Here is a 15,445-nt window from a genome sequence, read left to right as displayed (position 1 = left end):
CAGCAATCGTTGTCTTATTAAATGCTTCTTTGTGGAAGTTTTCCCACATATTTTAGACTGAACGTAGGGTGGTATGCCATATCCTCGCCTTCTGGCTGCTGGAAGGAGGAAAGGAGGCAACCAGATCTGGAGTGCATGGATGGTAGGGAGCCGGTGGACTATAGAACATTCAAGGAAGATTCCAAAAGTCTGGGAGAAGCAGGGGAATATGGACTTATAAAATTTAGCTTCCAGGTTGTCCAGAGTGATCAAACAAGGAGGTAGCGGTGGCTGCTTGAAAAGTTCAGGTGGGGGAAAGATTAGGCACTCTGGTTTAGCCAAGTTGAGTTTGAGATGATGGCCAGACATCTGCAAGGAGCTGTCAGCGAGACAGGTGGAGATTTTAGTTTGAACAGAAGGAGACAGCTTGGGAGTAGAGAGTTAGCTGTGAGTTGTCAGCATAGACATGATAGTTGAATTTGTTTGCAGATGGGCTTAATGTGTAGAGGGAAATAAGGTAGAGAAGGGGTCCAAGGATGCAGCCTTGTGGAGGTCCCACAGCAAGTCGGCAGGTAGATGAGGAGGATCCTCTGAAGGACACACTGAAAGAGTGACCAAGAGAGGGCAGAGTCAGGGAAGCCAGAGGAGGACACGGTTTCAAGAAGAGGTGACTGTGGCAAAGGTAGCTGGTAGGTGAAGGAGGATGAGGATGAAGATGAAGTACTGGTTCTGAGTTTTGGCTTGGAAGAGGACATCAGACGTGCCCACCTCCTCCATAAACGAGACACAATTCTATCTGCGACTGTGAAGGAGAGGAAGCAGGGAGCACAAAAGGGCAGGTGATTACAGCACAATCACCACGAAACCAAGATTTCTGCAGTAGTTGGTCTAAATGGAAGTGTTGCACCTGTGACACGTATTAGTTGTTTAGTGCTAACCGTGACCTTGCCTGCGAACAATATAACCAAACAGGGCTTATAGCCTGAAAGGAACCTAGGAGTAGCGTTGGGAGAATAACTGATTTTTCAGTTGTAGCTGACCTGAAACATTGATATGAAATGTCATTTGGGTTGGTCCAAAACAAGCATTTTTCATTGAAACAAAAAAAGTTGAACATTTAATTCTGGTTCAATGACTCATTTTGTTTAGTTTCATGTTTTGTTTTTTTTACTTTTTAGAATGCAATTGAAGCAAAATTCAAAACAAAAAGTCATTTTGAATAGGGAAAAGAAAAGTTTCATTTTGAAAATGTAGAATGGAGACGTTTGGACTTTTGGGGGGCCAAAACAATTTGGCACAACTTGCAGAAACTTGTAAAATGTTTCAGTCAACCCAAATATGCATTTTTCAGTTAAAAAAAAGTTTTGGTCAAAATTTTTTGCTCAGCAGTACTTAGGAGCCTTGCCTGTTTAGTTTTGATGCTGTCTTGGTAATCCGTAAACTAGAGACAGGGAGCAGATAGCAGAGACCTGTGGAATTAAATCAATTTTTTTCCTCCGGTGAGTAGTCCCTGGAGTAGGCAGTGAAGCTGCTTCAAAGTGAGGTCTGTGGTTGGTGCATCAAGGGAGATGAAACATAAACAGAAGCAGATTGATTCACCACAAAAAGGTGCAACTAGCTCTTACAGGAACAACAATTTAACTCCTGAGACTTCTACCTCAAAAGCCTGGCCATGGAGCACCCACCCCACACGGATGTCATTATCATTTCCATTTACCCTGCAGAAAGGCATCATAAATACTCACATGAGCTCCGAAGTGTTTTTCCTCACCAGAATTAGGAAATTGAAACCTCCTGTATTGCACCTGGTGTGTGTCAAGAGAGACAAGTCTGTCCCTGTCTCCTGCAGCGAATGCACATCTGGATTGCTGCCCTCAACAAGTTACACAATATCCCTGTCAGTCACAAGATGTCTGTATCCTGGCAACGAGGCGTTATGCTCCTCCCCCTTTGGGAAGGGGAGTGTATCATTGCTTTAATGGATAATGAGGGGGAATGACTGAGCAAGAGTTCAAGTGCAATTTCTATAATTATTCTGCTTCTGTTGCTGATTAAATTAATTTACTTGAAGATGAAAAGTGCTGACTGAAGTACGAAGGCTTATCGGCTAGCTGTGCCGGGGGTGTGGTATAAAATCTTGATATTTCATCATCTGCAAAATAGTTCAGAAAACAAGACTGTGCAAATGCAATTTCTCTCCATCTCTTGGGGTCACGTTAGCCTCTTTCTGAGCCTTTGCAAAGACCCAGCACGGTATACTGTATTACCCAGGACTTTGCTTGACAAGCTGTTGGTATCTGAGGTATTTGTATGGCACCTATAACCATGCAGTCCGATTTTCCAGAAGTGCTGAGCCTCTGCGAGCTCCCCTTGAATGCAGTGAGAGTCTCAGGTGTTCAGCACCTCTGACCAGCAAGCACTAGGTACCAAATGCTGCCTCTGACTGGATGAGACCCCTGGCTCCAGGTGACTGGTGTTCAATGAAGAGCTGAGGGAGAGTTTGGGCACCAACATACCACATACCCCACCATGCCAGCTGCAGGCCAGGCTGCGTTCTCCTTTGACATTGGTGTAGCAGTTAGCCTCTGTGGAGGGGGAGTAGAAAACTATTTGGCTCAGAAAGAGAGGCAATGTGTCCCCAAGCCTTTAACTTTCAAAACCCAAAGTTTCCAGCGGAATGTTTCTGATAACCACTACCCAGATACTAGGCCCTACAGGGCCCACTTTCCACCTACACCCAATCACATCCCTCGCCCACCAGTGTAGGGGCATTAGCAGGAAAAAGGGAAGGATGTCTGCTACACTGTGGCCTCCATCTGATCCTCTGCTGGCATCTGGAGGCTCTGGGCAGCTGAGCATAGAATCACAGGACTGGAAAGGACCTTGAGAGGTTGTCTAGTGTAGTCCCCTGCACTCATGGCAGGACTAAGTATTATTTAGACCATCCCTGACAGGTGTTTGTCCAGCCTGCTCTTGAAAATTCCCAATGATGGAGATTCCACAACCTCCCTAGGCAATTTATTCCAGAGCTTAACCACCCTGACAGGAAGTTTTTCCAAATGTCCAACCTAAACTGCCCTTGCTGCAATTTAAGCCCGTTTCTTCTTGTCCTGTCCTCAGAGGTTAACGGGAACAATTTTTCTCCCTCCTCCTTGTAACAACCTTTTATGTACTTTAAAACTGTTATCATGTCCCCCTCAGTCTTCTCTTTTCCAGACTGAACAAACCCAATTTTTTCAATCTTCCCTCATAGCTCATGTTTTCTAGACCTTTAATAATTTTTGTTGCTCTTCCCTGGACTTTCTCCAATTTGTCCACATCTTTCCTGAAATGTGGTGCCCAGAACTGGACACAATACTCCAGTTGAGGCCTAATCAGAGCAGAAGAATTGCTTCTCATGTCTTGCTTACAACGCTCCTGCTAATACATCCCAGAATGATGTTTGTTTTTTTGCAACAGCATTACACTGTTGACTCATATTTAGCTTGTGATCCACTATGATCCCCAGCTTCCTTTCTGCAGTACTCCTCCCTAGGCAGTCATTTCCCATTTTGTATGGGTGCAACTGATTGTTCCTTCCTAAGTGAAGTATTTTGCATTCATCCTATTTACTTCACACCATTTCTCTAGTTTGTCCAGATCATTTTGAATTTTAATCCTATCCTCCAAAGCACTTGCAACCCCTCCCAGTTTGGCTTCATCCACAAACTTTATAAGTGTACTCTCTATGTCATTCTCTAAATCATTGATGAGGATATTGAACACAACCGGACCCAGAACTGATCCCTGCGGGACCCCACTTGTTATGCCCTTCCAGCATACCTACACTCTGCTCTACTTTACACCAGGGACCAAACTAGCACCCACTTTAAAGTCATTTTGGGCCTTCCCTACTTCTATCCTAAACTGAGCTCAGCTTGGCTGGACCAGAGGATCTGGCCCCATATTTTCTATTTGTGAACAATCACTAATTTTACCATGGAGAGAGCAAACGCACAGTCATGTGCAAAACTTTAAGTACAAATTTCTTTTGGTCTCAAGAGTTCCAAGACAAATTCCACATCTGCTCTAACTAATGATCCTGGTCCACAGACTATATAAGCCCAGGAGATGGATATAGGTGTGAGGTTATTTCTCACAGTGCCAACAAAAACAGCTTTGGGGCTCTTCCCTTTGGCTATGATCCCAGGTGTGAAGCAATTTTACTGCAGGATGTGTCCATTTAAGTATCAATGATTATTCTGCAGCAGTGACTTCCCACAAGGAAAAAGGCATGGGCCTTCCAGACCCAAAGCTATTATCAACCTCAGTAGAATTAGTCATTTGATACAGTTTGAGTGTAGATAATGTGGCATTCCAGTGAGGAAGACATGTCAGATCTGCTTGCTACCTCTCTTGGATACTGGGGAAGATGGAAGAGGAGTACTGGTTATGGTAAGGAAAGAAAAAGGGTCCTTAACTAGGACAAGGAAGGATGGGAATTCTCCATATGGAAGCAACTTACTATTATTCCAACTCCAAGCACATGGACAGAGAGTGCACAAATCAGGAGATGCAGGGAAAAGTGCAGCCAGAACCTGAGGAGAAGGTTCTGGAGGAGACAGAAAAGGGGCTGCAACCTGGTGCACTCCAGGTAGATATGTGCTAGGGTCCTCAGTCCATACCTGGAACAGCACAAAGTTTCCCTATCTAATCATATCGTCCCACGTCTCTTTCCAGAAAAGGTGACTTACCCCCAAGTCTCACTTCAACATGTAACAGAGTTTAGCCAAACATGGACGAATGCTTCCAGTGCCTTGTATTTCTATTAATATACTAAAAGAAGGCAGTAATATATGGAGGAAGCTGCCAGCCATGGAATGTTTCCCCTGTCCACAAGCACGAGTACGGAGGTAGAAAAGGAGTACTTGTGGCACCTTAGAGACTAACCAATTTATTTGAGCATAAGCTTTCGTGAGCTACAGCTCACTTCATCGGATGAAGTGAGCTGTAGCTCACGGAAGCTTATGCTCAAATAAATTGGTTAGTCTCTAAGGTGCCACAAGTACTCCTTTTCTTTTTGCGAATACAGACTAACACGGCTGTTACTCTGAGTACGGAGATGTGACTCAGAATATACTAGGCTGCTACCCCAAGGCCTCTCTTCTAATCTACTTTTATACGTTGGTGTGGGTGTTAGAGCTGTCCTAAGGGCCAATGGAGCAGGCTGACAGATTAAATGAAAGTACTTCATTGTAACTGTACATAGCTAAAGAGCCCTTCAACGTCAGATACTCTTGCTAGTTTCTCTTTCTTCCTAGCTCATAAAGCTCTTTGGGAATTGTGTCTAAGTGTTTGTAGACCACCTGCTACAATGGAATCCTAACTCTGACTGTGCCCCCGGCTGGTCCTCCCAATCCCTATGGTATTGCCAATCCTAAGTGTGGAAAAAAAAATAAGCCAGGCCCCCAAACATCATAAGCTTGTCTTAAAACTTGTGAGGTTTTCTAAAATAAAAATGTTGGTTTTGTAAGTCATGTTTTCAGTTTATTTCCCCATGCCTATGAGGGCTAGAACCACAGTGTATGTATGGGAAAGTTTAAGTTCTCATTGACTCATTTGGCTGCAGGCACTAGAGCTATAAGAAAAATACTAGGGAGTAGGAGGTTCATAAGAAAGTGCTGAGTTGGCAACACTGCAAATGTCAATAAAATGTGCGTGTGTGTGTGTTAGAGCCCTTCTGCGCTCCCTGTGTGGACGCTGGGAGACTCCCTAAGCAATCCCCCGGGGCCAGGCGCCTACCACCACAGGCCCCGCTTCTGGTCTGTCCCTGGGCATAGCCGGAGGAGACATGAGTGTCACGGAGTGTGGGGGAGTCCAGGCCCTGCACCCCTCTTCCTGGGATTCACTGAGACTCTCAGCCAGCCAGTAAAACAGAAGGTTTATTGGACAACAGGAACACAGTCCAAAACAGAGCTTGTGGGTACACCCAGGACCCCTCAGTCAAGTCCTTCTGGGGGGGCAGGGAGCTCAGACCCCCAACCAGCCCCAAAATGAAACCAACCCCTCCCTCCCGCCTGCCTGCCTGCCTGCCTCTGTCCACATTCCCGGGCAGAGGTCTCACCTCCCCCTCCCGGCTCGGGGGACAGGCTCTCGGGTCTCCCCTCCCCGGGGCGTCACAGCGAGTAGGAATTTCAGCACGGCCCCTGGGCTGGCGCCCCCCTTCCCGCGATGCCGCCTGGAGCCGCTCCGAGGCCGGGCCCTGCGCCGGGCCGCGCTCGCCGCGCGCTTTCAGGGCGGGCGGGAGAGGCCCCGCGGTGCCCAGCCCCGCCCCGGGGCGCGGCCCGGGCACACCCTGGGGCGGGGCCTGCGTGGCGCGTGGAGGGGCGGGGCCGCTCCGGGCCAATGGGAGGCCGCGGGACCGGGAGTTTGTTGGGTGGTTACAAGAAAGTTACACAAGGCTCGAAGCCGCCGCTGCCCGCGGCCGGGCGCGTCCCAGCGCGGGGAAGGAGACGTAGCCCCGGCAGGGATCCCGAGCCCGGGCCCGCACTAGCCTCGCCGGCTCGGGCGAGCCCGGCTGCTGCCCCCATGGGGCCGAGCCCGGGGCTCCTGCTCATCGGCGGCTCCTTCGCGGCGTTCCGGCTGCTGAACCGCGGGCTGGAGCGGCTGGTGCCCCCGCCCCGCCCCGCGCTCCGCAACCGCTGGAAGTGGCGAAACATCTGGACCTCGTTCGCGCACAGCCTGCTGAGCGGCGCCGGGGCGCTGCTGGGGTGAGGGGCCGCGGGGCCGGGGCGCTGCCGGGGTGCGGGGCCGGGGCGCTGCCGGGGTGCGGGGCCGGGGCGCTGCCGGGGTGCGGGGCCGGGGCCGGGGCGCTGCCGGGGTGAGGGGCGGGGGGTGCGGGGCCGGGGCGCTGCCGGGGTGAGGGGCGGGGGCCGCGGGGCCGGGGCGCTGCCGGGGTGAGGGGCCGCGGGGCCGGGGCGCTGCCGGGGTGAGGGGCCGCGGGGCCGGGGGGTGCGGGCCCGCGGGGCCGGGGTGAGGGGCGGGGGGTGCGGGCCCGCGGGGCCGGGGTGAGGGGCGGGGCGCGGGGGCCCGCGGGGGGTGGGGGCGCTGCCGGGGTGAGGGCCCGCGGGGGGTGGGGGCGCTGCCGGGGTGAGGGCCCGCGGGGCCGGGGTGAGGGGCTCGGCTCGGCTCGGCTCTTACCCTGCGCTCTCTTCCCCGGCAGGTTCTATCTCCACCCGCAGATGGCGGAGGACCTGATCGGAACTCACTCCCGGGCCGCGCACTGCGTGGTCTCGGTGTCCATAGGTGAGCGAGTCCCCGCAGCATCCCGCACCTGGCCTGGCTCTGGGCTAGGCTAGGGCAGCGTGTGGCAGCCCCGCTCACCCTCTGCGGTGGGTTTTGGGGGCTCTCCTTTCTACCGGCTGGGGCAATACCCTGGCCCAGGGAGACTTTCCGCGCTTCCTGGTGCGGCGTGGGGGTGCTGGGACCACTGTGGAGGGCGCCTGGGCTGGAACAAGGCAAGTCTCGCCGGCTGGACGGGAATCTGAAGACCGTTTCTGGGGGAGGGGGCTGGCCGAGTGGCCCCACAGCAAAACAGGGGTCCTGGGTACCAACCTGAAAGCTGATTCCAAGCGAGTCCCCACCCTGCGCTGGAACATGGCCCCAGAGCAGGTTGTGTCCAGGCTGCTGCAGGAACTGGGGGTCTTGAGGAAGGCCAGCCCTGGCTGCAAGTTTGTGTACAGGCTTTAATTGTCTGGATAGACCTTTGTTCCTTGGAGGGCAAAATCCCTTGGACTGGCCCAAAGCAATTCTTGCTGGGGTGTGCAGGCAGGAGCTGCGAACAGAGAATGTCTCTTTACAGTCCTTTGTTTCCCACTGTAAGAAGTTGTGATTGTTTGGCCTGAAAGTTCCTCCTTTGTCCTCAGGTCCAGTGTTCTCTGACTTGTAACTGATCTGGTTTTCTTTTCACTGGTGAGATCCCAACAGCCCCTGAATCTCTGAGAACAAAAAAGTAAACGCAGACTTGCCTTGTACTGGGCCACCCTGGTCTGGTGATGTCTCTTTCTTGCTCTAGGCATATGATCTCCCTAAGCCAACAATTGCCCCATTCTCAGCAGGGACAGTGAGTTCCTTCTGCCGATCCATCCCTGTTGTTCCCTCCCCCATGTGGTTAGGTAGCGGCAGCTTTGCCTGCGGAACGGATGCTAACTACAAGATCCAGAGCACTTGTCTGAATAGCTACTACCAAAGCATTGCATCTTAAAGAACTAGAGACAAAAGTTACTGATTCCAGACTGGGTAGAGACTCTAGGCAAGAAGCCTCAATCCTGATTGCTGCCCTTCTTTATATGAGGGTAGTGGCCAGGTGTGGGGAGTTGTTCAGCACTTCCATCAGCTGTGGGCTTTCATTGAGGAAAGGGCTGCCTGTAGTAAATGTGGGGAGAGAGTGGGAGGGCAGCTTTGATGCCCTCCTAGGTTGTAAGGTCACACCAGGGCTGTTGCTGTCTGTGTTTTCAGACTGTGGGGAGCTGGGGCAACTTTGAACTGATGTTGCATGCACTGTGTGTGTATGGCGAAAGGGGCACTGAGCACAGAACTTGTTTCTGATCCTGGACTTTTGGACTCTCTCTTTGGCCTTGGAGTCACTTCACCTCTCGGTCATTTCTTCATCCACAAAGGAAGCTAACACAAACCTTGTGTGAGGGTGGAGAAGATTGAGGTTGCAGCTTGCTCAGTATTTCTGTGTCTGATGTTTTTGGAGTGGGTGAAGTGTCAAAGTGCCCTTGACTTCCAGGCCGAGGTTCCTGGGCTGCAAGCTTGGTGGCAAGGCCTGCAGGGTCTTAGTGTGTTGAGGCTCTACGCTCAGATTCCACTCACACTTTCTAATGGGAGGTGGTCTTTAAAGTCGAACGGGGACCCAGCAGACTTTCAAGTGGCTACGGGTCCCCTGTCTTCTCCTGCTAAGTTAACCCTGCAGTTTGTAGAAACAAACTCTTGCTGGGTGGAGAGGGATTGTGTATTGGGGTGTATAGTTCTCCTCTGCCTACCCCCAAAGGTTGGCCATTCCAGATGGGCAGAATTACTTGTATGAAAAGTTATTCATTGGGACACTCCTCCCCAAAAACACCCAGGCTGGGATGGGACCCTGGGGTCTCCTCTCCCCAGCCCTTCCAGGAGGTACTACTGAAACTGACCATACTCCTCAAGAGTGTGTGTCATATACTTCTGGTTGTTCATAAACCCTTGAGGATAGGGAGGGACTGTGACAGCCAGGCAATGGAAGCTATGGCCTAGGAAATAGAGAAGGATGCTAGGTGCAGCTGCTGGGTCTGGCGTTTGTGTGGGGAGGAGGGTGAGGCCAATGGTTTTCCCAGGAACGATCCTGGCAGAGTGCAGACTAAGGCTAGGAAAGCCATTAAACATATGTGAACACGTCTAGTCCAGTTTTAAGAAACTAGCAGAGGTGTGTTAGGGAGCGATCATGCATTTCTAGGGAGATGAACGGGATGATCAAGTAGGTCTCTTCCTTTCCAACATCTTTGAATCATGGGAGGTACCTGAAATGCAAAATAAGTTTTTCTTTATCCTGGGATCTGTGGTCCCAGCACTCCTGAAGGTAGCACAGAGCTCACGCAGGGCCCCAGAGCTCCTCAAGTGCAGAGCTCTTTGGCTCTAGTGTGGGTTTTTATACCATGCTCATCACCATGATATCTCAGCACTCAACCCTTCTAGGGCTCCTGCGCTGAGCTCACACCCAGTTCTCTCCTCTGGAGTGGTAAGTGGCACTGAGTTGCTGTGGCGATTCCTGCTGATGGGAACTCTCTTTTTTCGCAGGATATTTTCTCCAAGATTTTGTGGATATGTTGTGTAATCAGAAGCTTCACCAGTCCTGGGAGCTGCTTTTCCATCACTCGGTGGTGAGTCTCCACTTGTCACTATGGGAAGGAGTTCAGGATGCGTGGCCTTATTATTCTGAAGACAAGTCAGTCAGTTGGCTGGCAGGGACTGGACATCTGACCAGTTCACTGAGGCAGAGCCTGATCACCATTGGCCTCTTGTGGACAGTCCTCGAGGCCTGGAGGGAGCTGTGTTCAGCTTCTGCTTCTGCTGGAATACTTTAGTTCTATCTGGTGCAAAATGTCTGCATTTGGTTTCACTAATCTTGAAACTAGGCATGACACTCCTGGATCCTTGTGGCTGGAGATGATCAGGGTAATTACAATTGCTGTCTCCTGGGCTAGGGCTTCTCCTCACTCTGAGTTAACAGGCTAATGGCAGCCATGAGGAACAGGATGGGGGAGGAGGGGTGCCCCCATTAGATTCTAAAATATGTGCCCCTGAATTCCCTCTCCACCTCTGCATGGGGGAAGTGAGAGAATATGCAGTGCCCACTCACACATTCTGCTGAGTTGGGCAGGGTAGAAGGGGGGCATATAAACTTGAGAGGGCTGAGAGAGACAGACAGTAGCGGTACAGAGGAAATAGTGAGATGAAGTGAGGAGAAAAAGGGATGTGCCAGTCTCACTCCTCCAGCTATTAACTATCAAAGAGCCAATAAGCGGGGTGGAGAATGTGCCCCTCAGGTCCTTAATCAGCAGAGAGGAGAATGTCCAAGGGAAAAGGGGACAGCAAAAGTCAACTGCCAGTATGAAGTGTTCTCTTGAAAGAGAGGGGAAGGGGCAGAGAGGAGTGGAGGGAAGGGGGAAGGCAAGAGAAGGAAGAACAAAAGTGAGGGAGACAATTGACAGTAATTTTTTCTTACCATGAGTCCCTCCTGGTACTAAAGCTGATGATGCTAATTTTGATGTGTGCATGAGCCTGTGTCATCTGTGCACATTCTGCATCACTGTCACCCAAGTCCCACTCTCTCTGGTAAAACTGGGGGTGCTCTAGTGCCGGGGGAGCAGCCCCTTCTGCTCACAGAAGGAGCCGAGGGTGATGTCATGGGGTGGAGAAAGTAGAAGGCTGGAAGCCTGTTCTCATTGCAGACTCCCAGGCTGAGGCTGTTTCATAACTAATAAATCCAGTGTTACGCAAACAGTGACCCGAGCTTTCTGCTAGGATGGGAGGCAGCCCATCCCATCTCATATCTGCTTCACACAACTTGAATTTCTGCCAAGAGAGGTCATTGAACCAGTTCCCTCCACATACCTTTCCTGGAATCTCACTTCTTTACCTCTGAGTGAGTTCAGGTTCCCAGTGTGGGGGACTCTGCTCTTTCCATTCAGTGCACTGATCTCCCTAGGCACGGGCGACTTAGTAAAGGGGCTTGGGGTCTGTGTGAGCTGACACACTCCAGCATGTGAACTGCAGAACAAAATCCAAACAACTTGCTTGCTCCTCATCAGCTGTCCCCCAATATCTCACCCCCACCAGTCCCTTCCTGCACTGGCTATGGGCTCAGGCTGTGCCCAGAACACACAAGAGCCAATAAAACCTGCACTCGGGGCTTAAATTCAGCTGGAGCTGTCCAGAGTGGAGCTCTAATAAATATTTTCAAACCGTGACTCCAGCTTGATGCTGTTGTGGTTCTCAACTGGGGGGTCTGTGGCCCTTTGGGGGGGGAGGGGGGCACAAGTCAGTTTCAGGGGGGTTGTGGGGCTTCGGGGCACCCCCTGTGGAGCTGAAACCCTTAGCCCCATGGTGCCCCCTGTGGAGAATGGGGGGAGAGGGGGCATGGTGGACTCTGGGAAATACTCTGAGAATTTAAGCCCTATCTGCACTTCTTACCCAGCAGTAGGGGAGAGAAAACAGAGGTAAATGCAGAGGGCAGTGGGGAGCTCCAGTGAGGGTGAACCAGGGCCTGGGCAGTAACTGTACCATGGTGCCTGCCTGGCTGTTTGGGGCCTCAGTCCCTGTTGACTGTAGTGGGAGGGTGCTGAGGAATGGGCTGAATAACAGCTCATGAACATTTTTCATTTCCCTCTATGGGTGCAGGGTAAAAGTAGGAGTATCTGGTAGGGGGCAGGGTGTGGCAGGCAGATGTGAGAAAGATTCCAGCACAGGACCTATGGGAGGAGCTTGGGGGCGCTCCAGAGAGCGAGCGTGATTTGGTGCAGTGGTTAGACCTACTCCTCTCTCAGGCTCCAGCATGGGCCCTGCCTGCTGTGTCATCTGGGCTTGCTGCTGGATGGGTCAAAAGGTCATTGCAATAATACATCTAATTCAGGCCAAGCCAGGGAGCTTAACCAGCAGGGAGCAAATAATCTCATTAAAGAGCCCGTGTAGAGGGCAGCATTGATGGAATAAATGATAGGTAGGGGCCCTAACTCTTTCTCTCAGGCACACAGATCTCTCTTCCCCATGACCTCTGGAGGGAGCAGGGAACATGAAACCCTTCCTGCTTCTCCACCCTTGCAACTTCTCATCCCAGTCCCCTGGGGAAGAGTGCAGTGCTCAGTCTTGCCCTTTCTATTGGGCATCTCTCACTGTGTGTGACTTGTTTCAGAGTAACAGCCGTGTTAGTCTGTATTTGCAAAAAGAAAAGGGGTACTTGTGGCACCTTAGAGACTAACCAATTTATTTGAGCATAAGCTTTCGTGAGCTACAGCTCACTTCATCGGATGCATACTGTGGAAAGTGTAGAAGATCTTTTTATATACACACAAAGCATGAAAAGTATTTTTTCATGCTTTGTGTGTATATAAAAAGATCTTCTACACTTTCCACAGTATGCATCCGATGAAGTGAGCTGTAGCTCACGAAAGCTTATGCTCAAATAAATTGGTTAGTCTCTAAGGTGCCACAAGTACCCCTTTTCTTTTTGTGTGTGACTTGTGCCTGGTATTTCCTTCCTTGAGTGGCTGTAACTTTTCAGTGAGGGGGCTGCAGGGCTGTCCGGAGTGCACAAAAGTTCCTTAATCCCTTGAGAGAGTGAGTCGGTCATTGGGGGGAACTCCCTGAGCTCCTCTGTGTGCTGTTTAGTTCGATCACTAACTGTTACCCTAGGCTATGAGTTTTCCCTTCTCATCTTGCTGCTCAGCTGTTTTTCCTGTTTGCTGAGTGCTAGGAAATTCCTGTTGGAGTGGGGCCAGCTTTCCCTACTTGGGGCCCAAATGACATTCCCCAGGCCACAAATGCAGGGCTAGGTCTCTGGCTGCAATAGCTGCTCCTGGTGTTCCTTTCTCCTCTTACGTATTGAGGGCCTAGCACCTCAGTTTGCCCTTCCTCATTCATTTGTTCAGCTTACATCAGAAGAGGTTGTCTGGCGCTATACAAAGGGATGGGATGATACCAGCAGGCTATTGACTTGATGGAAAGGTAATGGGGATCAGGGTCCTGCAGGGTTTACAGCATGAAAACAGAGCTTCTAAGCCCTGCAGGGAGGGCTGTTGTAGGGTCCCTTATTCAGGGGCAGTTGGTATTTTGGGTCCCTGGATGTCTCTATTTTAAAAACAAGAAACCTTCCAGGAGTCCAGGGGCTAGTTAGACCCTTGACAAATCTTGGATTTTAAGAGTTTACAAAAGTAAAATTTCGCTGCTGTTTCAGTCTTTTGCACTGATTTATACAAAGGATGAGGACTCACCAAACTGCTGCTGTTCCACTGCTTAGCCGTGGGTAACTTTGTACATGTTTTGGCTTTTCTGACAATGATTTGGGGCCCCTGGAAGACAGTTGGGAAAGGCAAATGACCCCTTTGCCCGCGGAAGCACCGGGCCTGCCAGCAGGCAAGAAAGACTTCGGGGGGCGTAGTCCTGCATGGCAGCTGCTGCCTCTTTCGTCGGCATCAGTGCCACTTTGTTGAGTGTGGTGGACGAGAACTAGTTTCTGACAGGGAACTTCACCATTTCCCTGCCCTGGGGCAGGTGATCAGACTGTTGGCTAACCCCTTCTTCTCTCTCATATTCAGGTGATTATCTGCTTTAGCGTGGCAGTGCTGGTTCATCAGTATATTGGATTCGCTCTTGTGGCTTTGCTTGTAGAGATTAACTCCATCTTCCTGCATCTGCGACAGATCCTTCTAATGGCCAACCTGCTGCACACCACCTGTTACCGCCTCAACAGTATCATAAATCTGGGCACCTACGTAGTGTTTCGCATCACCACGCTGGCCTGGATGACACGCTGGCTGGTCCTAAACCGTGAAAACATACCACTGGCAACATATACTGTGGGCACAGTGGGCATGGCCATCATGACACCCATGAACATCATCCTCTTCTACCGCTTATTGCGCAGTGACTTCCTTAAGTCCAGCCGGGAGGCATGGCGGGAGAAGGAGAAATAGTCCTGTCCCCAACCCCCAGCAGGCTGTCCAGGAAATCAGCAGCCCAGGGGACAGAGAGGAGGGACTGCAGCCAACGGAGAGTAAGCACTGATGTGGACAGGAGCGTGTCACTATCTTGTTTGAAGGAATGGTGGACAATTACGGTCCTTTCTAGATGAGATTCTTGGGCTTTCCTGGGGTTGCAGTTGCTTTAGAACACCACCTGACAGTTGTGGGGAGACCGAGTGGACACTGTAGGGAAGGAAGGCCTTTCCGGGCCAGAATTCAGGGCTTTGTCTTCCCCCTGCACCCTCTGATGGGATGATTGGTTGACAGGTGGCTGCTTGAGGGAGCTCTGAAGAGGATCCTGCAGCAGCATGGGGCAGTGGCCTAGATGAGAAGAGAGAGGAGAGGGTTGTCCTTCCTACAGTAGTGATGTGTGAACTTTCAAAAAGCTAAGAGGATTTTCTAGTTCCTTGTCTCTGCGCACTGGGTTGGAAATCCTATGGGCTCTAGGTACCTGCATGGTCTATGTCACCATAATTCATAAGAGTTAAAAGTATCAGAACAATTTCTCCCAAGCCCCACAGTTTGTGAAATCTCGGAGGGAGGGCTAAGCTGAACGGCTACAGTTTGCATTTGGCTCTTAACCTGTGAGGCCTGTGGTCTCATCTCTTGCAGGCCTGAGGGGCACCTTCCAATTCCTACCCTTGTGATAGTTCTCTTCTGCACTTATGAGCCTCTTAGGGGCTGACACGTTAATTGTCCCAGAGGAACATAGCTGTGATGGGAGGTCATGGTAATGGAGTGAGATGAACTCTTGGGTAGGTTGAGCCAATCCATGGTGGGGGGGGTTTGAATATCAGGACAGAAAGCTTTAATTGGATGCTTTTTGGAAGAGAGCTAGTGCAGAGCAAAGGGGTGAGGCTGAGGGAGCTCTATCAGAATTTTCAGTTTCATTCCTAGATGTAATAAGTTGCAGTAATTAAGTCTTGAATCACTGTGTCTGTGTCTAAGAGGATGGTGTGGAATCTTCTGACCAGCTGCAGAGAGGAAGTGGATGTCTTGCAGATGTGGCTCTTGGGCATCTAAAAGGAGTAGAGTCCAGCAGGCTCTGGAGATTGTGAACCCAATTAACAATCTGTGGACGGACTTCTGTGCCATTCTGTGCTCCTGTCTTGGAGCAGCCTTTGCCTCAGCCATGAGGACAAACAGGAGGAAAGTGGGCAAAAGAAGTGACTTGGACTTCTTGAACCTCAGAGAAAAGTTGGGGTGTGTGT

The 15,445-nt window shown here is 50.9% G+C and overlaps 2 protein-coding genes across 5 annotated transcripts in view; one reads left to right on the top strand and one right to left on the bottom strand.

Annotated features, from left to right (window-relative positions):
- Positions 1–7,708, bottom strand: part of LOC142000402 (apoptosis-inducing factor 3-like) — a 20,881-nt gene extending 13,173 nt beyond the window's left edge. Inside the window, exon 1 of one of the 4 annotated variants that reach the window (XM_074974640.1) lies at positions 7,573–7,708. The gene's annotated coding sequence lies outside the window, so the exon portion shown is untranslated. Of the gene's footprint in view, positions 1–1,384; positions 1,434–1,724; positions 1,866–7,158; positions 7,474–7,572 lie in introns of those variants that run through there. The other 3 variants (XM_074974642.1, XM_074974641.1, XM_074974643.1) reach the window with 3 other exon arrangements.
- On the top strand, positions 6,514–15,445 carry TLCD2 (TLC domain containing 2). Its single transcript, XM_074974645.1, has 4 exons — positions 6,514–6,728; positions 7,181–7,263; positions 9,793–9,875; positions 13,809–15,445. Exons 1-4 carry the CDS (start codon positions 6,547–6,549, stop codon positions 14,184–14,186), a joined length of 726 nt encoding a protein of 241 aa, XP_074830746.1. The 5' UTR covers positions 6,514–6,546; the 3' UTR covers positions 14,187–15,445.

Source organism: Natator depressus, chromosome 17, assembly GCF_965152275.1.
Source record: "Natator depressus isolate rNatDep1 chromosome 17, rNatDep2.hap1, whole genome shotgun sequence".
Taxonomy (NCBI): domain Eukaryota; kingdom Metazoa; phylum Chordata; order Testudines; family Cheloniidae; genus Natator; species Natator depressus.
This window is presented reverse-complemented; position numbering and strand designations above follow the sequence as displayed.

Excerpts from the sequence above, each read along its gene's own strand:
- TLCD2 (XM_074974645.1), top strand. The coding sequence starts at position 6,547 with ATGGGGCCGAGCCCGGGGCTCCTGCTCATCGGCGGCTCCTTCGCGGCG. Across the intron at positions 7,264-9,792 it reads CGTGGTCTCGGTGTCCATAG|GATATTTTCTCCAAGATTTT; the intron begins GTGAGCGAGTCC and ends CTTTTTTCGCAG. Across the intron at positions 9,876-13,808 it reads TGCTTTTCCATCACTCGGTG|GTGATTATCTGCTTTAGCGT; the intron begins GTGAGTCTCCAC and ends TCTCATATTCAG.